The 21,211-nt window shown below is 41.6% G+C and overlaps 2 protein-coding genes across 2 annotated transcripts in view; one reads left to right on the top strand and one right to left on the bottom strand.

Annotated features, from left to right (window-relative positions):
• Nucleotides 1-2,508: 2,508 nt before the first annotated feature.
• Nucleotides 2,509-13,707, bottom strand: LOC145398097 (glutamate receptor U1-like). Its single transcript, XM_080271052.1, has 9 exons — nucleotides 13,068-13,707; nucleotides 9,950-10,094; nucleotides 8,946-9,137; nucleotides 8,210-8,415; nucleotides 5,792-5,928; nucleotides 5,595-5,671; nucleotides 4,970-5,177; nucleotides 3,998-4,156; nucleotides 2,509-2,823 (listed from the first exon to the last, which is right to left on the bottom strand). Exons 1-9 carry the CDS (start codon nucleotides 13,705-13,707, stop codon nucleotides 2,509-2,511), a joined length of 2,079 nt encoding a protein of 692 aa, XP_080127178.1.
• A 3,539-nt stretch (nucleotides 13,708-17,246) lies between these two features.
• Nucleotides 17,247-21,211, top strand: part of LOC145398145 (twisted gastrulation protein homolog 1-B-like) — a 9,140-nt gene continuing 5,175 nt past the window's right edge. The window contains exons 1-2 of the mRNA XM_080271093.1: nucleotides 17,247-17,380; nucleotides 19,969-20,191. Coding sequence (XP_080127219.1) covers nucleotides 19,969-20,191 — 223 coding nt within the window. The 5' untranslated portion in view covers nucleotides 17,247-17,380. The remainder of the gene's footprint in view (nucleotides 17,381-19,968; nucleotides 20,192-21,211) is intronic.

Below are 21,211 nucleotides of genomic sequence, written 5' to 3'. Positions count from 1 at the left end.
ACAGTAATGCAATGTTTGTGTGAGAATGTAGGGATGTGTATGGTTGTGGAAATGAAAGAGTGCCAATGATATTTCAGAAACCGATAAGCAGGTAAAATCTGAGTGGGGGAAACGAGTCAATTTGGTTGCAATGGAAAAAAAATTAAATGATAAAATACGATCACACTATGTATAAGGTCACAATGAGAGCAAGACAAGATTACATGAAAAAGGTGTTACTTTTTTTTTTTTTTTTTTTTATACAGATTGTTCAATCTATATGGATGGGGTTATAAAAGAGATACAAGGTAGGGCAGTGGATGTTGGAGTGACCCTAATGAAAGAGGGCAGTGTGTGGAAACTCCCTGTACTGTTGCTTGCAGATGATATTGTGCTGGTAAGTGAAGACGAAGGGGAGCTGCAAGGCTTGGTGAATGGGTCTGGGAGCATGTATAAGAAAAGGAATCTGAAGGTGAATGTAGGGAAGAGTAAAGTGATGGTCTTCGAGAGAAGTGAAGTCACAATGTACAGTGAGGTTGGATGAGGAGGAAATGGAAAATGTGAGTGTGTTTAAGTACAGGTACGTGGGTAGTGTGATGAGTAAGGGTGAAAGTTTAGAGCGTGAAGTGCTTGAACGGGTACAAGGAAGAAAGGTTGGTTCCTTGAAAGCAGTGATAAGAAACGGAAGTGAGCACGGAAGTGAAAAACTTACCACATGACAGTATTGTGATGGAAGTGAAGATTGGATGTTATTGGAGGGACAGAAGAATGAGAGCAGTGGAAATGAGTTATTTGAGAGGAGCACGTGGAGTCACATGGAGTGGCAGACAGACAAATAAGGAAGTGAAGGTGCATTGTGGTGTGAATGGTGATTTAACCATATGGAGAGGATGGAGAGCGAGAGACCGACGAGGAGAGTGTATGTGAGAGAGGTGGAGGGGGGGAGAGGGAGGGGGAGGCCACGGATGAGATGGATGGATGGAGTCGAGAGGTATGTGGGGGGGGGGGGTGAACTGGGACTGGGGCAGCGAAATGGCAGAGGACAGGACGACATGGAGGCTATTTGCTTGTGGCCACCCCTTAGGGGATTAAGGCGTCTGGCAATAGATAGATAGATAGATAGATCTACTTAGCACATCTTCAGACAATGTTGCACTCTAGGCTATGATTGCGTACTGCCATACAATTCTATTCACCAAACGGAGGCCCTAGTCGGGTACTTATAAGAGCATTAAAACTATTTCATTAACATCTCTTTAGGAAATGGACACATTAAGGAGTTCGATCTGGGAATTCTCTGGCTGATGCAAGGTTTAAATATTGCTGGCGAACATTGCCTTTCTTGTGTTCCACCTCTGAACTAGGGAGACTGTGAAAGGCCTTACCACAGGCACATGGACAAAAATGTTGTTTTATGATCGGCTAAAAAGTCGGCAACTTTTCCCCCTCCCCCTCCCGATGTCCTTAAAAAATGGAAAAAGACAACTTTTCCCTTCAGTGGAAAATTTTATCATAAATATGCTAGAGAGTAATTTCCAACCCAGCTACAATAGAGGGAGTTGCCATGTTCCGTCAAATGAAAACAAACCAACTGTAATGCAACTCACCGCTGAGTTTACAGCTGTTAAAGGTAACAGAATCTTTACCTCAAGTACGTACACTCCATGAACCCCATCGAGTACCCGGTGCGACACCTGGCATGCCAGGGCGGAGTCGGGGATAGTTCTTGCACACTAAAAAAAATAACCTGGGTGCTGGAGACTCAAAGAGGGATGTCTTCATGTGGTGGCACTGATATAGCCGGATGATTCGACTGCCTGGTTACAAAAGCGTCCCTCAATAGAAGGACAGTTAAAGCCTGCAGTCCACTGGGTTCACTTCAGATGAACAACGACAACACCTACTTCACTAACTTGGTACAGATTATCGTCCTTTTGTAGTGTATCTCTGAGGCAGAAAAGGACAATGCTGTGACACTACGTCCCTTCCCTACCACCGCTAGGTGACTACTGCCATAATTTTAGTGTTAATGTATTGTTACAACTCAATATTCAAGATGAAAAGATGGTAACTGAAAGCCAAGTGGAGTAAAAATAGTATAGTAGAAAAACTAAATATTTGGAATGATTTTTTTTTTATTATTGCTGTCTGTCAGTGAGTCATATTACTGTAAATATATTATCAAGTACCTGATTACAAATTATTCCAAGTAACATAAACTATGGAAAGAGAGAGAGTATAATGCATTAAGTTAGAAATTAAAGGTACTGTAGCCTATACAGTGTTAAAGGACACTAATGATTAGAGATGTATATACTTAAAGTAATATTGTTCATTCACTTTAACTTGGAGGAGATTTTCGTCCTTTTACAGATTAGTTCCGGCAGCTTAAATGCAAAATAGGACAGTACGACTACAATTTTCCTAGCATATCCTCATGATGAAAATTCCAGTGCCAATTTCTTGTTACATTATCAACGTTCAAGATGAAGAGATGGCACAGTTAAAGTGAACAGAGAGAGTAATAAATTAAAGACATACAATAACCATCTCCCCTAGGAACGCCAATGTAGCCAGAACGTATCCTCCGAGGGTGATGAGAAATATTCCCTGCAAATGGTACACCGTGAAGGGCTCGGGCGAATCTTCCTCAGGCTCAATCAATTCCGTTTTCTCTCGGCGTTCGGATGCGGATAGTTGGATGAGGTCAGCCATCCACTTATCCACCAATCCGGATTCTAGAAGTCGCTGGAACAAGGCGTCGAAGCTAGCCAGATAAGGTGAGTTCTTAGGGAAGGCCCATCCAAAGCCGCCGGGGAAAAAGTCTTCACGGGCAATGTGCACCTAGGGATAAGAGAAAGTAGGCTACAAACATCCATCCATCCATCATCCAATCCTTCTTTGCCCCATAAGGAGCGTAGGAGCCCGGGGCTAGCAAGGTGTTCCTAACATTTAAGATGAGTGACCTGCCTCACTCATCCCTGGCCGACATTACGTGAGCAATAATAATTACGTGAGCAATAATAATTTGGTTGTATGGTTACCATCCAGCGTAGCAAATGGTTTCCTGGTGTACAGGAAACCATTTGGCTTGTCACTCAGTTTAGAGTCATAGGCAGAGGGAAGAGGAAAGCATGAGGGAAAGACAGAAGAGAGAGTGTAAAGTCACCCGTAGGCAGAAGGAAGAGGAAAGAACGAAGGAAAGAAAGACAGAATAGGAAGGATGGACGAGAGGAAAGGGCAGACATCCAAAGCAGCACTACATCGAGTTAGTGGATGGTGAGCGCCCCCATGTACTACCAAATTACGAACACACGCATTATTTGTTCGAGAGAGAGAGAGAGAGAGAGAGAGAGAGAGAGAGCGGGGGGGGGGGATAATGTGAAATATCTATACTGTAGCTGTTCAGTTAAGTAGGCGGAGGTTCTCGTCTTTTTTCAGCTTATTTCAGGCAGGTCAGTGGTAGAATCAGATAATACTGTACTATAACTCTACACTCTTTCCACAGCATATCTTAGGGTCTGGCTCCATATCCTACTGTTAATTCATTTATACAGGTCAGTACTGAAAATGATGATATGCCAGTTTTACTCCTAATTAAAGCGTCCAGCACTCTGGAGTAGGAGTAAGGGGAGGGGGATTCCTAGCAGAAAATGGAGAAATGAATTCCCCGAGATAGACTCTGATCGATCATGTAGCCCCGGCAGGAGAGTGCCACCTCTCCCAGCAGGGCAGCTGCCCTCGCGGGGCGCGAACTCTCGACCCTTTGGTCTTGAGTCAGGCACTCTACCACTGAGCCACCCTGCCCCTGATGTCTAACAGAATTACCACAAGCTTGATCTAGTAATTACCAACTTCCTCAAAAATTATTACCAAATCTCTCTTTACACTGAAATGATTTTGATAACATTTATGTAAGATATCTCTTATCCATTTTTGGGAATATTACTTTGTTCTTTTATTGTAAGAAATGGATTCGCCGAAAATAGGGAAGCGTACCTCACTTCTCCATCCTTACCTTCGTGGCGCCATTTCGGTCGGTGTAGTCTCGGGCGATAAGGTTCCTAAAGTAAGTCTTCCATGAGATAAAGGCGTAGTTTCCCTGCAGCACCCTCCCCATTGACACCTCCATATTATGGTACTGCATTTCCTGGAACAATGCCTGGTACACCGGAACCTGGCAAAATAGAGCACGGTCGTCGACTGTCTTTGGAATTTCGTCACACCTCATCCTCAGCGATTAATTCTGCGCAATACACTTTAACAGCCTCTTGTATTTTGAAGATGCAAACTGTTAATAACAAAGAAGGCAATGCTAAAGTGAAATACGAGAAACTGACAAAGAAAAGTTGCTACGAAATCTCCTATACACCATAATCTATCTATCTATTGCCAGACGCCTTAATCCCCCCTCCACCTCACTCACATACACTCTCCTCGTCAGTCTCTCACTCTCCATCCTCTCCACATGGCCAAACCACCACCTCAGTGTGTTTCTCCTGACGCTTCCTATCACATCCACATCCACACCACAATGCTCCTTCACATCCTCATGTGTCAGTCTGTCTCTCCATGTGACTCCACAGGCTCCTCTCAGATATTTGCTTTCCTTCACTATACCACTGTATACTACGACTGATTTCTATCTCATTGTGCCTTTTATCTGTCCATCTATCTTTTAACGCTTTATGCCTGTCCCTACTACTATCTACTATCTTTGCTTTGTATCTCTTCTCTTCCTAACTCCCTGTGACTATCTCTGCTACTATCTTCGTCAATGCCTTAAATCTACCCTGCCCTCGTCCTCACAGTCCCAACCCTCCATCATACCACTACCTACCACCACCATCTACTTACTCTGTGCCTTATATCTACCCTATCCTCATCTTAACAACCCAAACCCTCATCCATATCACAATCTACCAGTACCTCCTACTCCCTCACCTTCTCTTCATAACCCTATTTTTTATCTATTTATTTATTTATCTACCTTCGAAGCCCTGAAAAGCTGATATCCTGAGCCATAAGTATCCAACATGCCCCATTGCAGAGTCGAGGCAGCCAGGTGGTCCAGTGTATCCAGGGTTGGGCTGGTGGCGGGTACGGTGAGGCGGGCAATGAGACTCCCGCGGTACAGGGTGGTGGTTAGGATGCAGAAGAACCACCACAGCCCGCACAGTACACGGCCACTCGACGACCTGGCAAGATTTACAAGCAAGGGTAAGATTTATGTGCAAGATTCACAAGCAAGGGCAAGATTTATGTGCAAGATTCACAAGCAAGGGCAAGATTTATGTGCAAGATTCACAAGCAAGGGCAAGATTTATAGGCAAGATTCACAAGCAAGGGCAAGATTTATAGGCAAGATTCACAAGCAAGGGCAAGATTTATAAGCAAGGACAAGATTAACAAGCAAGGACAAGAATTATAAGCAAGATTCACAAGCAAGGGCAAGATTTATAACCAAACCTACGACTACTTCCCATTTTTTTTTAAATCTATTTATTTATTCATGGGAAAGAAAAGGGAAGAAGTCTCTCCAATTCCAATTATCGACCTAAGGCTTTCAAATAGTAACCACAGCACTTCTTCGTGACTATCCCTGAACCACCAACCTAGGGAAGAGAGGGGTAGGCTCGCTGAATATAGAGGCTACCATATAGAGACTCAGCATCCCTAGGTTCAGTGGGGTCTGCTTCCTATCCATCTGGCTCCCTATCTTTCTGGCGTCGTGGCTCCTCTGTGTGGCGTCGTGGCTCTTCTGCGTGGCGTCGTGGCTCTTCTGCGTGGCGTCGTGGCTCCTCTGCGTGGCGTCGTGGTTCCTCTGCGTGGCGTCGTGGCTCCTCTGTGTGATAGTTCCCGTCCCTTCCGTAGGTGAGATGCGAAGGACTAGCCACAGCGCTGGTCCTGACATCACTACACTCACCAGGACAGCCAGCCACACCCCCCCTACCACACCCATTTGGAGTTAGATTCAGGAAGATTGGGTTTGAATAGGTTTAATAGATTTGAAAAGGTTTAATAGGTTTGAAAAGGTTTAATAGGTTTGAATAGGTTAAATTAGGTTATATTAGGACGATAGAGCTATTCCCGCCACTTCCCCTGCACCATCCAGGAGGGGCGGGCCAGGTTAGGTAATAAAAGTAATAAATAATAAGCGTAATAAATAATAAACGTAATAAATAATAAACGTAATAAATAATAAACGTAATAAATAATAAACGTAATAAATAATAAACGTAATAAATAACAAACAATAATACACATACAGAATAATAAACATAAAAATAATAAACATAATAAATGATACACAATAAATTATAAACATAATAAAAATAAATGTAATAAATAATACACATAATAAATAATAAACGTAACAAATAACACACACAATAAATAATAAACGTAATAAATAAACGAAGCCGCTGCGCCGGAAAATTTACAGAAAACAACTTTCTCCTTTCTAGTTCGGTCAGAGCCATTAAAAAAAATGGAAGGTCTATCTATCTATCTATTGCCAGACGCCTCAATCCCGTTTGGGGTGGCCACAAACAAATCGCCTCCAAGTCGCCCTGTCCCCCGCCATCTCACTGCCCTGCTCCCAGCTCACACCCCCCTCTCTCATATACCTCTCCACCCCATCCCTCCATCTCATCCTCGGCCTCCCCCTCCCTCTTCCCCCCTCCATCTCACTCACATACACTCTCTTCGTCAGTCTTTCACCCTCCACCCTCTCCACATGGCCAAACCACCTCAGTGTGTTCCTCATAACGCTTCCTATCACATCCACATCAACACCACAACGCTCCTTTATATCCTCATTCGTCAGCCTGTCTCTCCATGTGACTCCACAGGCTCCTCTTAAATAACTCATTTCCACTGCTCTCACTCTTGACTTGTGTCCTTCCAACAACGTCCAAGCTTCACTTCCATACGTTAGAGTTGGTATCACAATACTGTCATGTAGTAACTTTTTCACTTCCATGCTCACTTCCCTGTTTCTTATCACTGCTTTCAAAGAACCAGCAATCTTTCTTCCCTGCTGTACCCTTTCAAGCCCTTCACCCTCCAAACCTCCATCCTTACTCATCACACTACCCAAGTACTTAAACGTACTCACATTTTCCAATTCCTCACCATCCAACCTCGCTGTACATTCACTGACTTCACCTCTCTCAAAGACCATCACTTTACTCTTCCCTACATTTCTGTGTTGATACAAAAAAATAAAAAAAAAAAAATTATAAGGGTATAGGTATGTTTAGGTGAAATATATAAAGCAAATAATTAAGGATAAAGTGCCATGGACTCTGCCTACGAGAACGAATTTAAAAATGACTGGCGAAATGTCGCAACACCTAATCCGTAGCGATTTATTTTGCATATTTCAACTTATTCACTTCTATCTATCTACTACTACTAGCTACTGCCAGACGCCTTAAGGGATGGCCACAAACAAATTGTCTCCATGTCGCCCTGTCCCCCGCCATTCTCTCCATGCCACTTATATGGTTTTAATATCATCATAGTTTGCATCAAAAGCATGGACGAGGATATTGACCTGCAGCGCACAGAATTATTCGTTAAGAAAAAAGTGCTACGTAATCTCTAGGTCCACACTAAAGCGCTATGAAACAGGTGAAATACTCTTTCCACGTTAACTTGGCTTAAAATTGCTACCTTTTTTTCAGTGCTGAGTATTAGCAATGAAATAACAAGAATATGATGCTAGTCACGAAGAAGTGCAATGGAAAGGTTGCAGAGACGTGGTACTTCGTCATCGAGCTCCGTGAAATATTAAGCTAAAAGGGAATGGAAATCTGGGCCAAGTTAAGTTGAAAAGGGTATTGAATTTTCTCATGCCAGAGAGAGAGAGAGAGAGAGAGAGAGAGAGAGAGAGAGAGAGAGAGAGAGCGCAGAAAACGCTGACGTCACATATAAAACAGTGGAGAGTCAGGTATAATAAACAAAATAAATCGCTAAGGAAAAGGTGTTAGGGAGTTTCCTTGGCCGACAACAGGCTTTAAAACATGGCACTAGAGAGAGAGAGAGAGAGAGAGAGAGAGAGAGAGAGAGATGGCGGACTTCACATATAAAACAGAGGAGAGTAAGGTATAATAAGCAAAATAAATCACTAAGGAAAAGGTGTTAGGGAGCTTCCTTGACCGACAACAGGCATTAAAACACGGCACTAAAAATGGCTGACATCAAACTTTTCTCCCGCACTCACAGGAAAATGGCTTAACAGGGGCCTGCCACTGCGGAAGGGGCCCGGGCTTCCTCACCACGAAGGTCATGGGCTCCACGTAGTAGGCGCGGGTGAAGGCGACGGCGTAGGTGCGTTCCCAAGTGACTGACAGCATCAGGGAAAAGTCTGCCTCGCCCCTTTGTACCGTTCCAACCGTCCCTGTCCATGAGCCGTTTTCAAGTAGGTATCTGTGGCCAAGAAGTTGTATTATCTATCTACCTATCAGTTTATTTATTTATCTATCTATCTATATATCTATCTACCTATCAGTTTATTTATTTATCTATCCATCTATCTATCTGTCTATCTATCTAATGGAAAAGTCAGCTTCCACTCTCTGTATCGTTCCAACCGTCCCTGTCCACGATCCGTTTTCAAATAGGTACCTGTGGCCAAGAAGTAGTATTATCTATCTACCTATCAGTTTGTTTATTTACGTATTTATCTGTTTATTTATCTATTTATCTGTCTGTCTATCTAATGGAAAAGTCAGCTTCCACTCTCGGTACCGTTCCAACCCGTTTTCTGATAGGTACCTGTGTTCATATCATTAGCACTGCCATAAACATCTGTATATTTGTTCATCCGTCTATCTATCTATCTATCTATCTGTCTGTCTGTCTGTCTATCTATCCATCCATCTGTCTTTCTGTGTTTCTGTTGCCCGACTTCTCTATGGGTTTAAATATAGAAACGTAAAAATAATCAAGCGTCTCACCCCCACTGACCGTCGGGCGGCTCTCGCAAGATGAAGGAAAAATTAAGGACTCTGGCGGCCTCCTGCAGGATACGGATGTCCATGGAGTCCTTAGGCACGGTGACTCCTCCGGGTGATTCCTGCGTCTTTTTGTAGTCGACAAAGGGCGCGAAGTCCATTGTAACGGCGTTGAAAACGTGTCCGTGGAGATTTCTGTTGGTCGAATTCAAATTTTTAAATTATTATTGGTGGTATTGTTATTATTATTATTCAATCAATCAATCAATCATTACCTGTGGCACCCCACGGGATGCATAGGGCCTCGATGAACTCTCTCCACAAGTATTTCTCTCTTGCCATCTCCTTCAGGTCCCACCAACACTCCTCTCCTGCTACTCTTTTCGTTGTCCTTAACCAGGTTTCCCTCGGCCTACCTCTACCTCTTCTTCCTCCAGCAGTCCACTCTGGCACATCCTGTATTAAACTGCCTTTTTTTCTATAAATGTGCTCAGCCACTTCCAGCGAGACAGTCTCACATATTCATCAACTGGTTCCACTCTCGCAATATCCCTTACTCTTTCATTTGCAGCTCCGTCCTTATTATTATTGTTGTTGTTGTTGTTGTTGTTGTTGCTGTTGTTGTTGTTGTATTTGTTGTTTTATTATTGTTGACGTTGTGGTTCTTCTTTGTCATGAATCACAGGTACGTATATATATATATATATCTATATATATATATATATATATATATATATATATACTGTATCTATCTATCTATCTCTCTTTAGATCTATAGATCTATCTATCTATCTATGTAGCGTATATATATATATATATATATATATATATATATATATATATATATATATATATATATATATATATATATATATATATATATATATATATATATATATTTGATGCGTGTTGCATGTGATGAGGGAATAGCGTGCAGGTTCATTGGTTATTTGCGTGGTATGAGAGAGAGAGAGGGGGGGGGGGAAGCATGGAGACTGATTGGTTACCTGATTTGGTGTGGTATAATTGGGTGAGAGGAAGAGTCATCAACACCTGTCCTCCTCCACACACCTGCCCGCCACACACCTGCCTCCACCACACCTGTCTCACCTCCACTGCAGTGTAGGCATCTCCTGTACACCACCACCACACCTGTAACACCAGATTTGTAACTGCCACACCTGGTATTAGGATATGTGTAACACCACCACACCTGTATCGGTATATTTGCAACATGCCACACCTGCTTAAGTATATTTGTCATTGCCACACCTATATTGCCACATTTGCAACACTGCCACACCTGTAATACCACATTCGCAATACCACCACACCTTTTTGTAACACACACACACACACACACACACACACACACACACACACACACACACACACTGACCATGAGAGGTAGGATGGGGCATAAGGAGAGCGACTTTGAGGGCAGGGGGCAGGTCGGGATGGAGCAGCACTTCACCAACTCTCGTTACATCTGTTTAAGTGTACAAAGCCTTGTTGACAGCAGCTAATTTTTATATTATTGTTAGTAGTAGTAGTATTATTATTATTATTATTACCGCCAAAGAAGTTGGAGGAGGTTATGTATTCACCTATATTTGTATGTTTGTTTGTTTGTTTGTCCACACAATATCTTCAAAAGTTCCCAATGAATTTCAATGGAATTTTGTGGAAGGGTGTACCATGGGCCAAGAAAGAATTTATTAAATATTGGGGCGGATTCGGATCCTATGCATCCCGCACAATATCTCCAAAAGTTCTCACTGAATTTCAATAAAAATTTTGTGGAAGAATGGGCCACTGATCAAAGAACAATTTAGTAAATTTTGGAGCGGATCCAGATCCTATGTATTCCACACAATATCTCCTCGGATCCGGTTCCTTCTGAATGGTAATGGCATTGGATGAGGTATGCGCTCTCTAAATGCTTTCTGCTTGTTATTTTTGTTACTATTATTATTATTATTATTAGCAGTAGTAGTAGTAACAGTAGTACTAGCAATAATAGTAGTAGTAGCCTAGTAGTACATTTTTTTGCTATAATTAATGTTATCAGTATTTTATTATTATTATTATTATTATTATTATTATTATTATTTACTAATCTAATCATTTTTTACATTATTTTTGCTTCCTTATTCACAATAATTGCCATTTGACCATTTTATGTAGGTTAGGACAGGGTCATCAGGCTGAAAGGGTTTATATTCCTCCAGCAGGAAGTGTAAATATGCATCTACAGGGTATTAACTTGATCACCATCGGCGCATTATTGAGGCTAAGAAAACAAAATTATATTAAACGGTCTTCCAATATATAAATCTTGGACGCTAACAATGCTGCTCTACGTTACTTGTGTACAGTATATTCCGTTAGTTCTATCGATTTTAAATTCAATGGACTAACAAAGCGCAATGACCAAATCATGCAAATGCTTGCGAGGAAGGAATGATGTTTATTCCCAGTTCTTACAATCCAATGCCTTGGCGGACAATGGTAGGATTTAAGAGCCTTCGAGTGTGTGAGTTACTGCTAGTGTGACAAGCGGCAGTGAAGCAAGGAACCATTATGGTGAACACACACATTTGTGACACTGCAGTTTGGATCAAAATGTCATTCTTGATTTAAAAACACTGCCTGCAGAGTGAACTGAGTGAAGGCAATATCTGACTCGTCCAGTTTGAAAAGCCTCTTGAGGTAACGAAAGACGCCTGAACACACTAAACACACTGAAACGTTATTGTTGTGAAAGACTTTATTCTAGTCCATTCCAGATTACAATTACAGTACTCCTGTGGCGTAGCCACGGGGGGGAGGGGGGCTGAGCTGCCCGGCCTCCCAGACTTATGACCCCCCCCTACTGGCGTCCTCATTTGAAATGTCAGGTTAAATCTGTCCCCATTTTGCAGCATTAGGACCCCCAGATTGGGACTTGGCCTTCCCCCTTTTGTAAAGGCGTGGCTACACTACTGCAGTACATACACTCAGCAGCCACTTACATCCTTCCACACCTGCCCATACTCCATTCAAACGCCACCAACTGTAATTTTAATTCTGATATGTCGTGGTCTGTAGTTACAAGTCGAGGAATTTGAGTAAGAAGTATGGGCTATTGTTGATGGATATGAGTCGTGGCTGAGGGAACTGTAATTCTAATTTGGATTGGACTAAAATCAACTCTTTCACTACGACAACCTTTTAGTTCATTGATATTTGGAATGGACTATAAAAGTGGTACATGCCAGGTGGATCCGTTGCCAGTAGGATGAGGTATGTGGAGGCTGTGGCGTGGGTGGTGTGGAGGGACATGGAGGAAGGGTAGGAAGTCCACACATTGTCCTCCGCATTCCCATCATTTCCCGCCAAAAGTATATACGCCACACACCCCGCCGTCAACCCTTCGCTCTCTGGAAGCAAGAAAGAGGGAAGGAGGTAATAATAATAATAATAATAATAATAATGATGATGATGATGATGATGATGATGATAATAATAATAATAACAAACTATATAAATCGTGGTTCAAATTAGTTTTCTCCTCAGTCCCTATGTTACGTATTTGGCTTCACTAGTATAGCATAATAGTCAAACAAAATTAAAGATGAACTGAAAACCTAGTGACATGGTGATAAATATTTGTTGACACTTCCTGTTTTTTTAATTTCATCAAAGGCTATGGACAGATTTTGCAGGCAGCCATTGTTTTCCTTCTTATTTTCTTTTTTTCATAATCAAAAATGTGGCGAGGAAGAGAAATAAATGAGACGTGGATTAAAAGAAGCGAAAAAGTAAATCTATGTAATGTTTATTAATGTATAAAATGTTGTTTGGTGCTGTATATTATGCTCATGTTTAGTAAATACAGTCTATAAGAGCAGCTACTACAATACATATACGCATACATACATACATATATTCATTCATGGACAGACAGACAGACAGACGGACATAGCCCTGCATACACACATACGTACATACATACAGATAGAAAGACATACAGATAGAGGCAGACAGACATAAGCCAACATACGTACATACACACTTAAGATGTTAGTGGGCGAAGCATTGCACTGGTAATAGATAAACAGATAGATAAAATGTGCCTCTGACCTCCAGTGGTAGTAGTAGAACTGGCTGGTGACGTGACGACCGTGGGTATCATCGCCAAGTTCAATTTTCGGCGCAGAATTTTCAAAAACTCTTCATTAATGTCGATAGAGGGTAAAATAGTGATGCACTGACCAAGTTCCTCCTTTATAAATTGCACCACGGCCTCAGTGTTATCTCTAATGTTTGTAGGAGTGGTGGTAGGTGATGGTGGTGGGAGGTGGTGAAGGAGTGACCGTCCCTCATTCAAGAACATCCCTGGTACGGAGCCTTTGTACATATTTAAGCTTGATTCCTCGTCGTAACGTAAATTTCTTTCAATAGCAGGGACTATAGACAGAGAAAGATCCTGTATTTCCTTTCCTTCTTCCTCCACGGCTGCCGAATCCTTCAATGGTGCGTCAACTTTCCCGCCCTCCTTACACAAAACATCCTGCATTTCAACCACCATCGCTTTTTCCTTTGCTTGTAAATTCTTCTCCTGACCTCCACTAACCTTCAATTCATCTGTGTTAGCCCAGAAAACATCGCCATTTCTTGTGCTGTTGGTATTTTGAATGTCAGCGAAACAGTCCTGGTTAAACTGTGCCAGAATCAAGACTGCCATCAGCACTCTCACCTTGGTCCTCATGACGGGTGCCATCTTGATCTTCAGCGGTGAAAAAGATGGATGAAATGTTTGCCTGTCAACGGTACGAGGATCATTAAGGCAAGATTTTATTATTATTATTATTATTTTTATTATTATTATTATTATTGGACTTTTACAACACAACCCGCCACAGAGGAAGGTTTATTTATTTTATTATTTATTTATTTGTCATAGACTCTGCGGGGATCATTAGGGCAGACTCTCAATTTTTTCTGAGTCCAAATTTTCCCCTAGAACACGACCCTCAACCGTCTAATTTATATCCAGATCCCCAATTGTGCTGCTGATTCAATAGGTACAGGGAGGGGAAAAATAGTGCCGAAAAAATCCATCTAACCGCAAAACTGAATTCTGTCCGGGGAGTAAACAGAAAAAAATATGACTGACCCCAAAAATTGACCTCTGGCTCTTTCCTTTCCGAGCCAGATGTGCTAACCAATACACAACCGACTCTCCGTGAAGTAGTTGGGAAAAAGAGGCCAACAATTTTTCCCCGTCAGTGATTATAACTCGAGTTCTTCCGCTTGCGAGCTAGAGATGCTAACCACTGCGCCACCCACACCCCTATCAGAGCCACAGGGCCTTGTGTGACACCTTTATATGCACACACACACACACACACACACACACACACACACACACACACACACACACACACATGCGCTGCGCTGCTGTCCGTGGGTGGAGAGGGGGGAGGTTGGAGTAAGGGATTTTACTACTACTACTACTACTACTAATACTAATACTAATACTACCGTACTGCTACAACTACTACTACTGCTACTTCTACTACTGCTACTACTACTACTACTACTACTACAACTACTTCTACTACTACTACTACTACCACCACCACTACTACTATTACTTCCTCTTATTCTTCTGCTACTACAACCTCACTACTACTATTACTACTACAACCACTTCATCACCACCACCACCACCACTTCCCCGTCACTGTTAGAGCGTGTTTATAATTCATTCCACATCTGTCACACACCCACACTTTCCATTTTACCTCCTTAAGCACGTAATTGCCTTGCTGTTCAATCTAATATATTTTTTATCAAGAAAGTGGGATTTCAAAGTTAAAATTTCGTCTTATCCAAAAATTTGACTTTGTATCTTCATCACGAGGACGTATTTTGATTTTCTGGTTGTTGTGGTTTGATAATTTTACTCTCTGATGCTGATTATTTTATTTATTTATTTATCTATATCTTTCTCCCGTCAAACGATTCTCTAACGTATCAGAGATTTTTCGAATTTTGACAGTTAGAGTATTCGTTAACCTCTTCATTTTTTCCTCATTAAATTTACTCTTCCTACGATCACCATTTCCTCATTTGAATTTCATTAGTGAGTTAAAAAATGTGTGTGTGTGTGTGTGTGTGTGTGTGTGTGTGTGTGTGTGTGTGTGTGTGTGTGTGTGTGTGTGTGTGTGTGTGTGTGTGTGTGTGTGTGTGTGTGTGTGTGTGTGTGTGTGCGTGTGTGTGTGTGTGTGTGTGTGTGTGTGTGTGTGTGTGTGACCTTAATCACCTCTTCCGTCATCGATGTCAAGAAGACGTAAATAATATAAAAGAGACTATCAAGGTGTAATTATGCTCTCTCTCTCTCTCTCTCTCTCTCTCTCTCTCTCTCTCTTCCGTGTTGCGAATTTTCTTACGTCAGTGAGAAAATGAAGTGAAATGTTGCTTCTCTCTCTCTCTCTCTCTCTCTCTGCTACATCAAGCCTTCGTCAGCTCTACCTAAGCTGTACAGTCACTTCCGCACTGCACTTAGGCAAAAATAATACACCCCTATTAGCATTACTAAATTCCTTTCAATTTTCATGGGTAAATGGGGAAATAGGTAGGCAAATGGGTGGACAAATGCAAGAGTTAACCGTTACTCCCAATCCTTCATGTATGCGACAGGTCAACTCTGGAACTGTCACCCTCTTTCCGTATTTCCTACTGCCTATGACCTCCAGTCTTTCAAACGCAGTGTGTCCAGGCATCTCGAAATGAACGGATCTTGAATTTGGCTCTCTGTTATCTTGTTTTTGCTTTTTCTTGGAGGGAACAATTTGCGGGCTTCTGGCCTTTGGTTCCTTCTTTGCATAACAAAAAAATTCATTGCTTTTCATCGTTGCACTGATGACATGCATGATATTGAGATATAATGAGCAGACTAAGTCGTTAAGGCAAAGGTGTTGCGAAATCTCCTAAGCGATATAAAATAGGACCTCATGCACTAATAACATGGCTGAGGATATTGAGTTATAAGGTACGGGAGAAGTCGCTAAAGCAGAGGTGTTGCGAAATCGGCCAAGCCACATAAAATAGGATCTCATGAGCGGGGCAGTGATGGAGGGAGTGCGCAGTGAGACTCATCTTGAATGCAACTCATTCATTGTGGCTGCGTGACGTCACGAGGTGCTGAGAAGACCTGGGGGTTCATTTATAAACATTCCTAAACTTCACGTGTGTTTATAATTAATTCACAAACATTTCCCCTCACTCTTACAACTACTAAACACTTTAAAGTCGAATTAGTGTGAATATTAAGATGAAAAAATATGAAAACCAGGACGATCTTTGATACTAATTAATTGTTGACTTGATTATCTTGGAAATTATTTAAGATTCTTCATAAAACACATCCCCTGGTCAGTAAGGAAACCGCTCCAGCCTCACCACCACCACCTTACCAGTGCCATCATGCTGGTCATTATTTAACCTGCCAGAATGCTGTTTAAATCAACCGTTAAAGTTTATTTCCTGCAAGATATATATTGATTCTTATTGCATTTTATTATTTTTCTTGTCATTTATTGCCAAGGAGTGCCAGTAGATATAAATAATGCTATGTGCAGCCATAAACTTGGAAGAATTCGGCAACTTTCAAATGCCCTTCAGGTTCTGGACTCACCATGTTCAAAGTTGCCAATATAGCGTTGTTTTTGGCTAGATTTGGGAACTTTCATATATAGCGAAAAAGTCTTGCTACGAGAAATACAACGATAATTTAGAGCTTTTAGAACTTTTTGTGGGATTTTTGGGGCTTTATTATCTTTATTACCTCCGCCAAGGAGGTTATGTTTTCACCCCTGTCCTTTTGTTTGTTGTTTGGTTGGTTTTTGAGCAAGATTACACAAAAACTACTGGACAAATTTCCACGAAACTTGGTAGAAGAATGGCCCTTGGCCCAGAACACACTCCACCAAATTTTGGTGCGGATCCGGATAACGGTGCGGAACCAGGATTTTTTTTTTTTTTTTCACTTTCTTTAACATTGCGAGATAGGGCGTTGGTGGAGGTATGCGCTCTACTGAGTGCCATTATAGTTTTTTTTTTTTTTTTTCAGTGCGATCAGCTTTGAACGAAGATTTCCAGTAACCATCCTACGTGCCACACACATTCATATTCCACCACTTTGGCACTAATAGACTCACTCTCTCTCTCTCTCTCTCTCTCTCTCTAGCAAGTTTAGCGATCTCCAATTACTCCTTGGCAACGCTAACTTACCTGCCCCTCTCAGTTCCCAGGTGGCGCTTCAAGGTGTCACTCTAGCACTGTCTCACCTTGTCACTCTTCACCCTTCACTCTAATCTGGGCAGCTAGAGACAAGACCAGGGATAAAGCGCTCTAATTCCGGTTTAATCTGCGCCATTAGGGGAGAGGTAAGTTCGCGCGGGTGAAAGAGATTTGAATTGTCAGTAATGTGGATTCTCTTCAAGGACTCTACCCAGTTTTCAGGATATTTGTCTCCGTAATGGTTAAATTTTATCATATGTTGTTTTATTTTGGAGTATTTTCGAGTTTTTATTTTGGAAACTTCAAATTCGGTCAAGTGAAAGGAAGCGGTTCTTTTATTTTGTCAGTAATAAGATTCTGTTCAAAGATTTAAACAGTTTTCAGGATAAAAATGTCTCCTTAGTAATTCTGTTTTGTCATCTATTATTCTGTTTATTTATGTGTTTATATATTTATTCACATTATTTCGGCAGTGGTACGCCCCATAAACAAGATTCTCTCTCTCTCTCTCTCTCTCTCTCTCTCTCTCTCTCTAACCAGTTCTCGGGGTAAAAAAATGACATCTTGGAAGTTCAGTTTGATCATCTATTATTTTATTTGTTTATTTTTTACGTTATTTTTTCTACGTTTAAATTTCCTGAAGTGAAAGTGAGTCTTGTGATTTTTTAAGACAGGATATTTATTTATTTATCTATTTATTATTTATTTATTTATCATTTATTTCTTTATCTGCATTCAGTACTCTCATGAATCTTTCTTCCTTTATATCTTCATGATAATCATTTTATTTTTTGATTGTAAATTGTCTGATAGTTATAAAAGTTTAAGAAATATATTTATACGTAATTTAAGCTTAAAGATTTTTTATGAATGCCTTTCCAGTATTCCTAGGTCCTTATTCTCCCTAGCACCTCTTCGTTAGCGATTTATTACTGGATCCGTCTGGTTAGCATTTATCATTTATGCTAAGTATGGCGATTTTAAAATGACATAAGTACACAGAAATGATAATAAAAAATAAGCAAAACAAATTGCTTAGTAAGAGGTGTTAGGGAGCACCGCGTAACTCTGGATTTACGAACTTACGATCAGTTGCACGTTGTAACTCCGATTTTTATTTAAGAGATGGATGACGATAATGAGAATTCATCTCTCTCTCTCTCTCTCTCTCTCTCTCTCTCTCTCTCGAATTTTTAGTATGTCACCCACACATACACACATTCACTCACATCACTTACTTTTTCGCACACACCTACATAAAAACACTTGTACATACGTCACTCTCTCTCTCTCTCTCTCTCTCTCTCTCTCTCTCTCTCTCTCTCTCTCTCTCTCTCTCTCTCTCTCAACACTGCCTTCTTCCACCTCATCTAAGCACACAAGGGAAGGTACTGACACTGAAAGAGGTAAAGATAACGAATGTATCCCGTGAAACAACCTCTCTCTCTCTCTCTCTCTCTCTCTCTCTCTCTCGAATTTTTATGGCCCATCACCCACACATACACACATTCACTCACATCTCTTACTTTTTCTCACACACCTACAAAAAAACACCTCTCTCTCTTTCTCTCTGTCTCTGTCTGTCTGTCTGTCTGTCTGTCTGTCTGTCTGTCTCTCTCTCTCTCTCTCTCTCTCTCTCTCTCTCTCTCTCTCTCTCTCTCTCATACTTCATTCTTCCGCCATATTTGATAGACGTAGAAGTTATTTAATCCATCATCATCATCATCATCATCATCATCATCAAGACTCATATATGCACATAACGACTGGGTGAGGTAAGATTTAGGAGAGAGAGAGAGAGAGAGAGAGAGAGAGAGAGGATGCCTTACTCTTGTCATGTGCTTCTCCATACATACTTCATCCAACCATTACCACCCCTTTTCAATTTCTCAGTCTCATCACCTTCCACACCTCGCTTTCTCACACACTTCTATAAGACACCCATCCACCTTCTTGTCCTGCTCCTCCTCTAAGACACCCATCCACCTTCTTTTCCTCCTCCTCCTCCTCCTCCTCCTCCGGTCTCTAAACTCACTCACATATACCCTTTTCACCACCCACTTTCTTTCTTTCCATGTAATCAGATCATCTTAATCAGTCTTCCTTCACATCCTCCACAAATCACAATAGTTCTTTATCCTATCCACTTTACGCAATCAGCACATTTAAAAAGCACTACGTCTTTTCCAGCTCTCAAACTCACTCACATACATTCCTTTTCACCTCTTTATTTGCTTTCAATTCTCTCCACATATCGCCATAACAATCTCGCTTCTTCCCTAAAATGACTTGCTTACTTCACAGCTTTATGGAGATTAATTACTGTATTTTTTTTCTTATGTTTTCAGAGGTAGAAGAAACCATTACTAGTGTTGGAGGGTGTGGTGGCAGAGAGAGAGAGAGAGAGAGAGAGAGAGAGAGAGAGAGAGAGATCCTTAGCATTGTTTTTAAAATTTTCCCTTTTTTCTTTCTTTCTTGCTTTCTTTTCAGATGAAAATGAAAGAGTAATTGGTGCTGGGTGTGGCGGTGGTGGTGATGTGTGATATTATTTACCTCTAATGTAAAACTATGCTACATTCTCTTTAATTTTCTTTGTTTTTTTATTTTCAGATGTGGCAGAAAGCATTACTGGTGTAGGGTGTGGTGGTCGTGGTGGTGATGTGTATGATATTATTTACCTCTAATGTAAAACTATGCTACATTCTCTTTAATTTTCTTTCTTTTTTATTTTCAGATGTGGAAGAAAGCATTACTGGTGTTGGGTGTGGTGGTGGTGACGTGTGTGGTAGTGACGTGGGGGTGTAGTGAGGTGGTGTGTGCAAGTATGGTCAGTAAGTGTATGTTGACCCAGGCCTGTAAATGTGACCTCACCAACTCACCCGAGAACAACTGTACGTGTTGCAGTGACTGTGCTAAGTGTTTAGGCTACCTCTACACTGACTGCTGCTCCTGTCTTGGTAATTATATGCACGCTAAGTTCATTTATATAGTAATTTGGAGAGGATGGAGAGTGAGAGACTAACTAGGAGAGCTTCTGTGAGGTGTAGGGGAGAGGGAAGAGGGAAGGGGAAACTGAAGATGAGATGGAGGGATGGGGTAGAGAGGACTGAGAGTAAGAGACTAACTAGGAGAGTGTGAGGGAGGTGTAGAGGGTGGAGGGAGGGGGAGACCAAGGATGGAGTGGAGAGAGTGGAAAGTGAGACGGAGAGTGTGTCTGAGGTGGAGGGAGGAGATGAAGGGGGAGATCGAGGATGACATGGAGGGATGGGGTAGAGAGGATGGAGAGTGAGAGACTAACTAGGAGAGTGTATATGAGTGAGGTATAGTGGGGGAGAGGGAGGAGACCGAGGATTAGATGGAGGGATGGGGTAGAGAGGATGGAGAGAGACTAACTAGGAGAGTGTATGTATATGAGGTGGAGGGAGGGAGGGGGAGATAAAGGGATGCAGTAGAGAGGTTTATGAGGATGATAGACTAAATAGGAGTGTGTGTGAGTGAGGTGGAGGGGGAGCGAGAGGGAGGGGGAGACCAAGGATGAGATGAATGAATGGAGTAGAGAGGTACGAGTATATGAGATAGATAGGGTGTAAGCTGTGGGAAAGACAGTAAAATGGTAGGGGACAGAGTGACATGGAGGCGATTTGTTTGTGGCTACCCCTTACGGGATTAAGGCGTCTGGCTATAGATAGATAGACAGATAATTAATACTGTTAGCCGATTGGTTGAGTCCTGAAATTCCCCTTCGCTAGGCATCACTCCGGAAGAGAGAGAGAGAGAGAGAGAGAGAGAGAGAGAGAGAGAGAGAGAGAGAGAGAGAACATAAGACAACTGGAAACTTAAATCAATACGTCACCATAGTGATTAAGAAACAGAACAACTATTTTTTCGTTTATAAAGGCTCCAACATGCTGCTCGATCTCTGGCAGCCTCCCTACTTAGTCCCTTTTATAGCCTTCATTAACCCCTTCACCTTTTAA

Source organism: Coenobita brevimanus, chromosome 44 (assembly GCF_032717465.1).
Source record: "Coenobita brevimanus isolate Jiangsu-jjx chromosome 44, ASM3271746v2, whole genome shotgun sequence".
NCBI lineage: Eukaryota > Metazoa > Arthropoda > Malacostraca > Decapoda > Coenobitidae > Coenobita > Coenobita brevimanus.
This window is presented reverse-complemented; position numbering and strand designations above follow the sequence as displayed.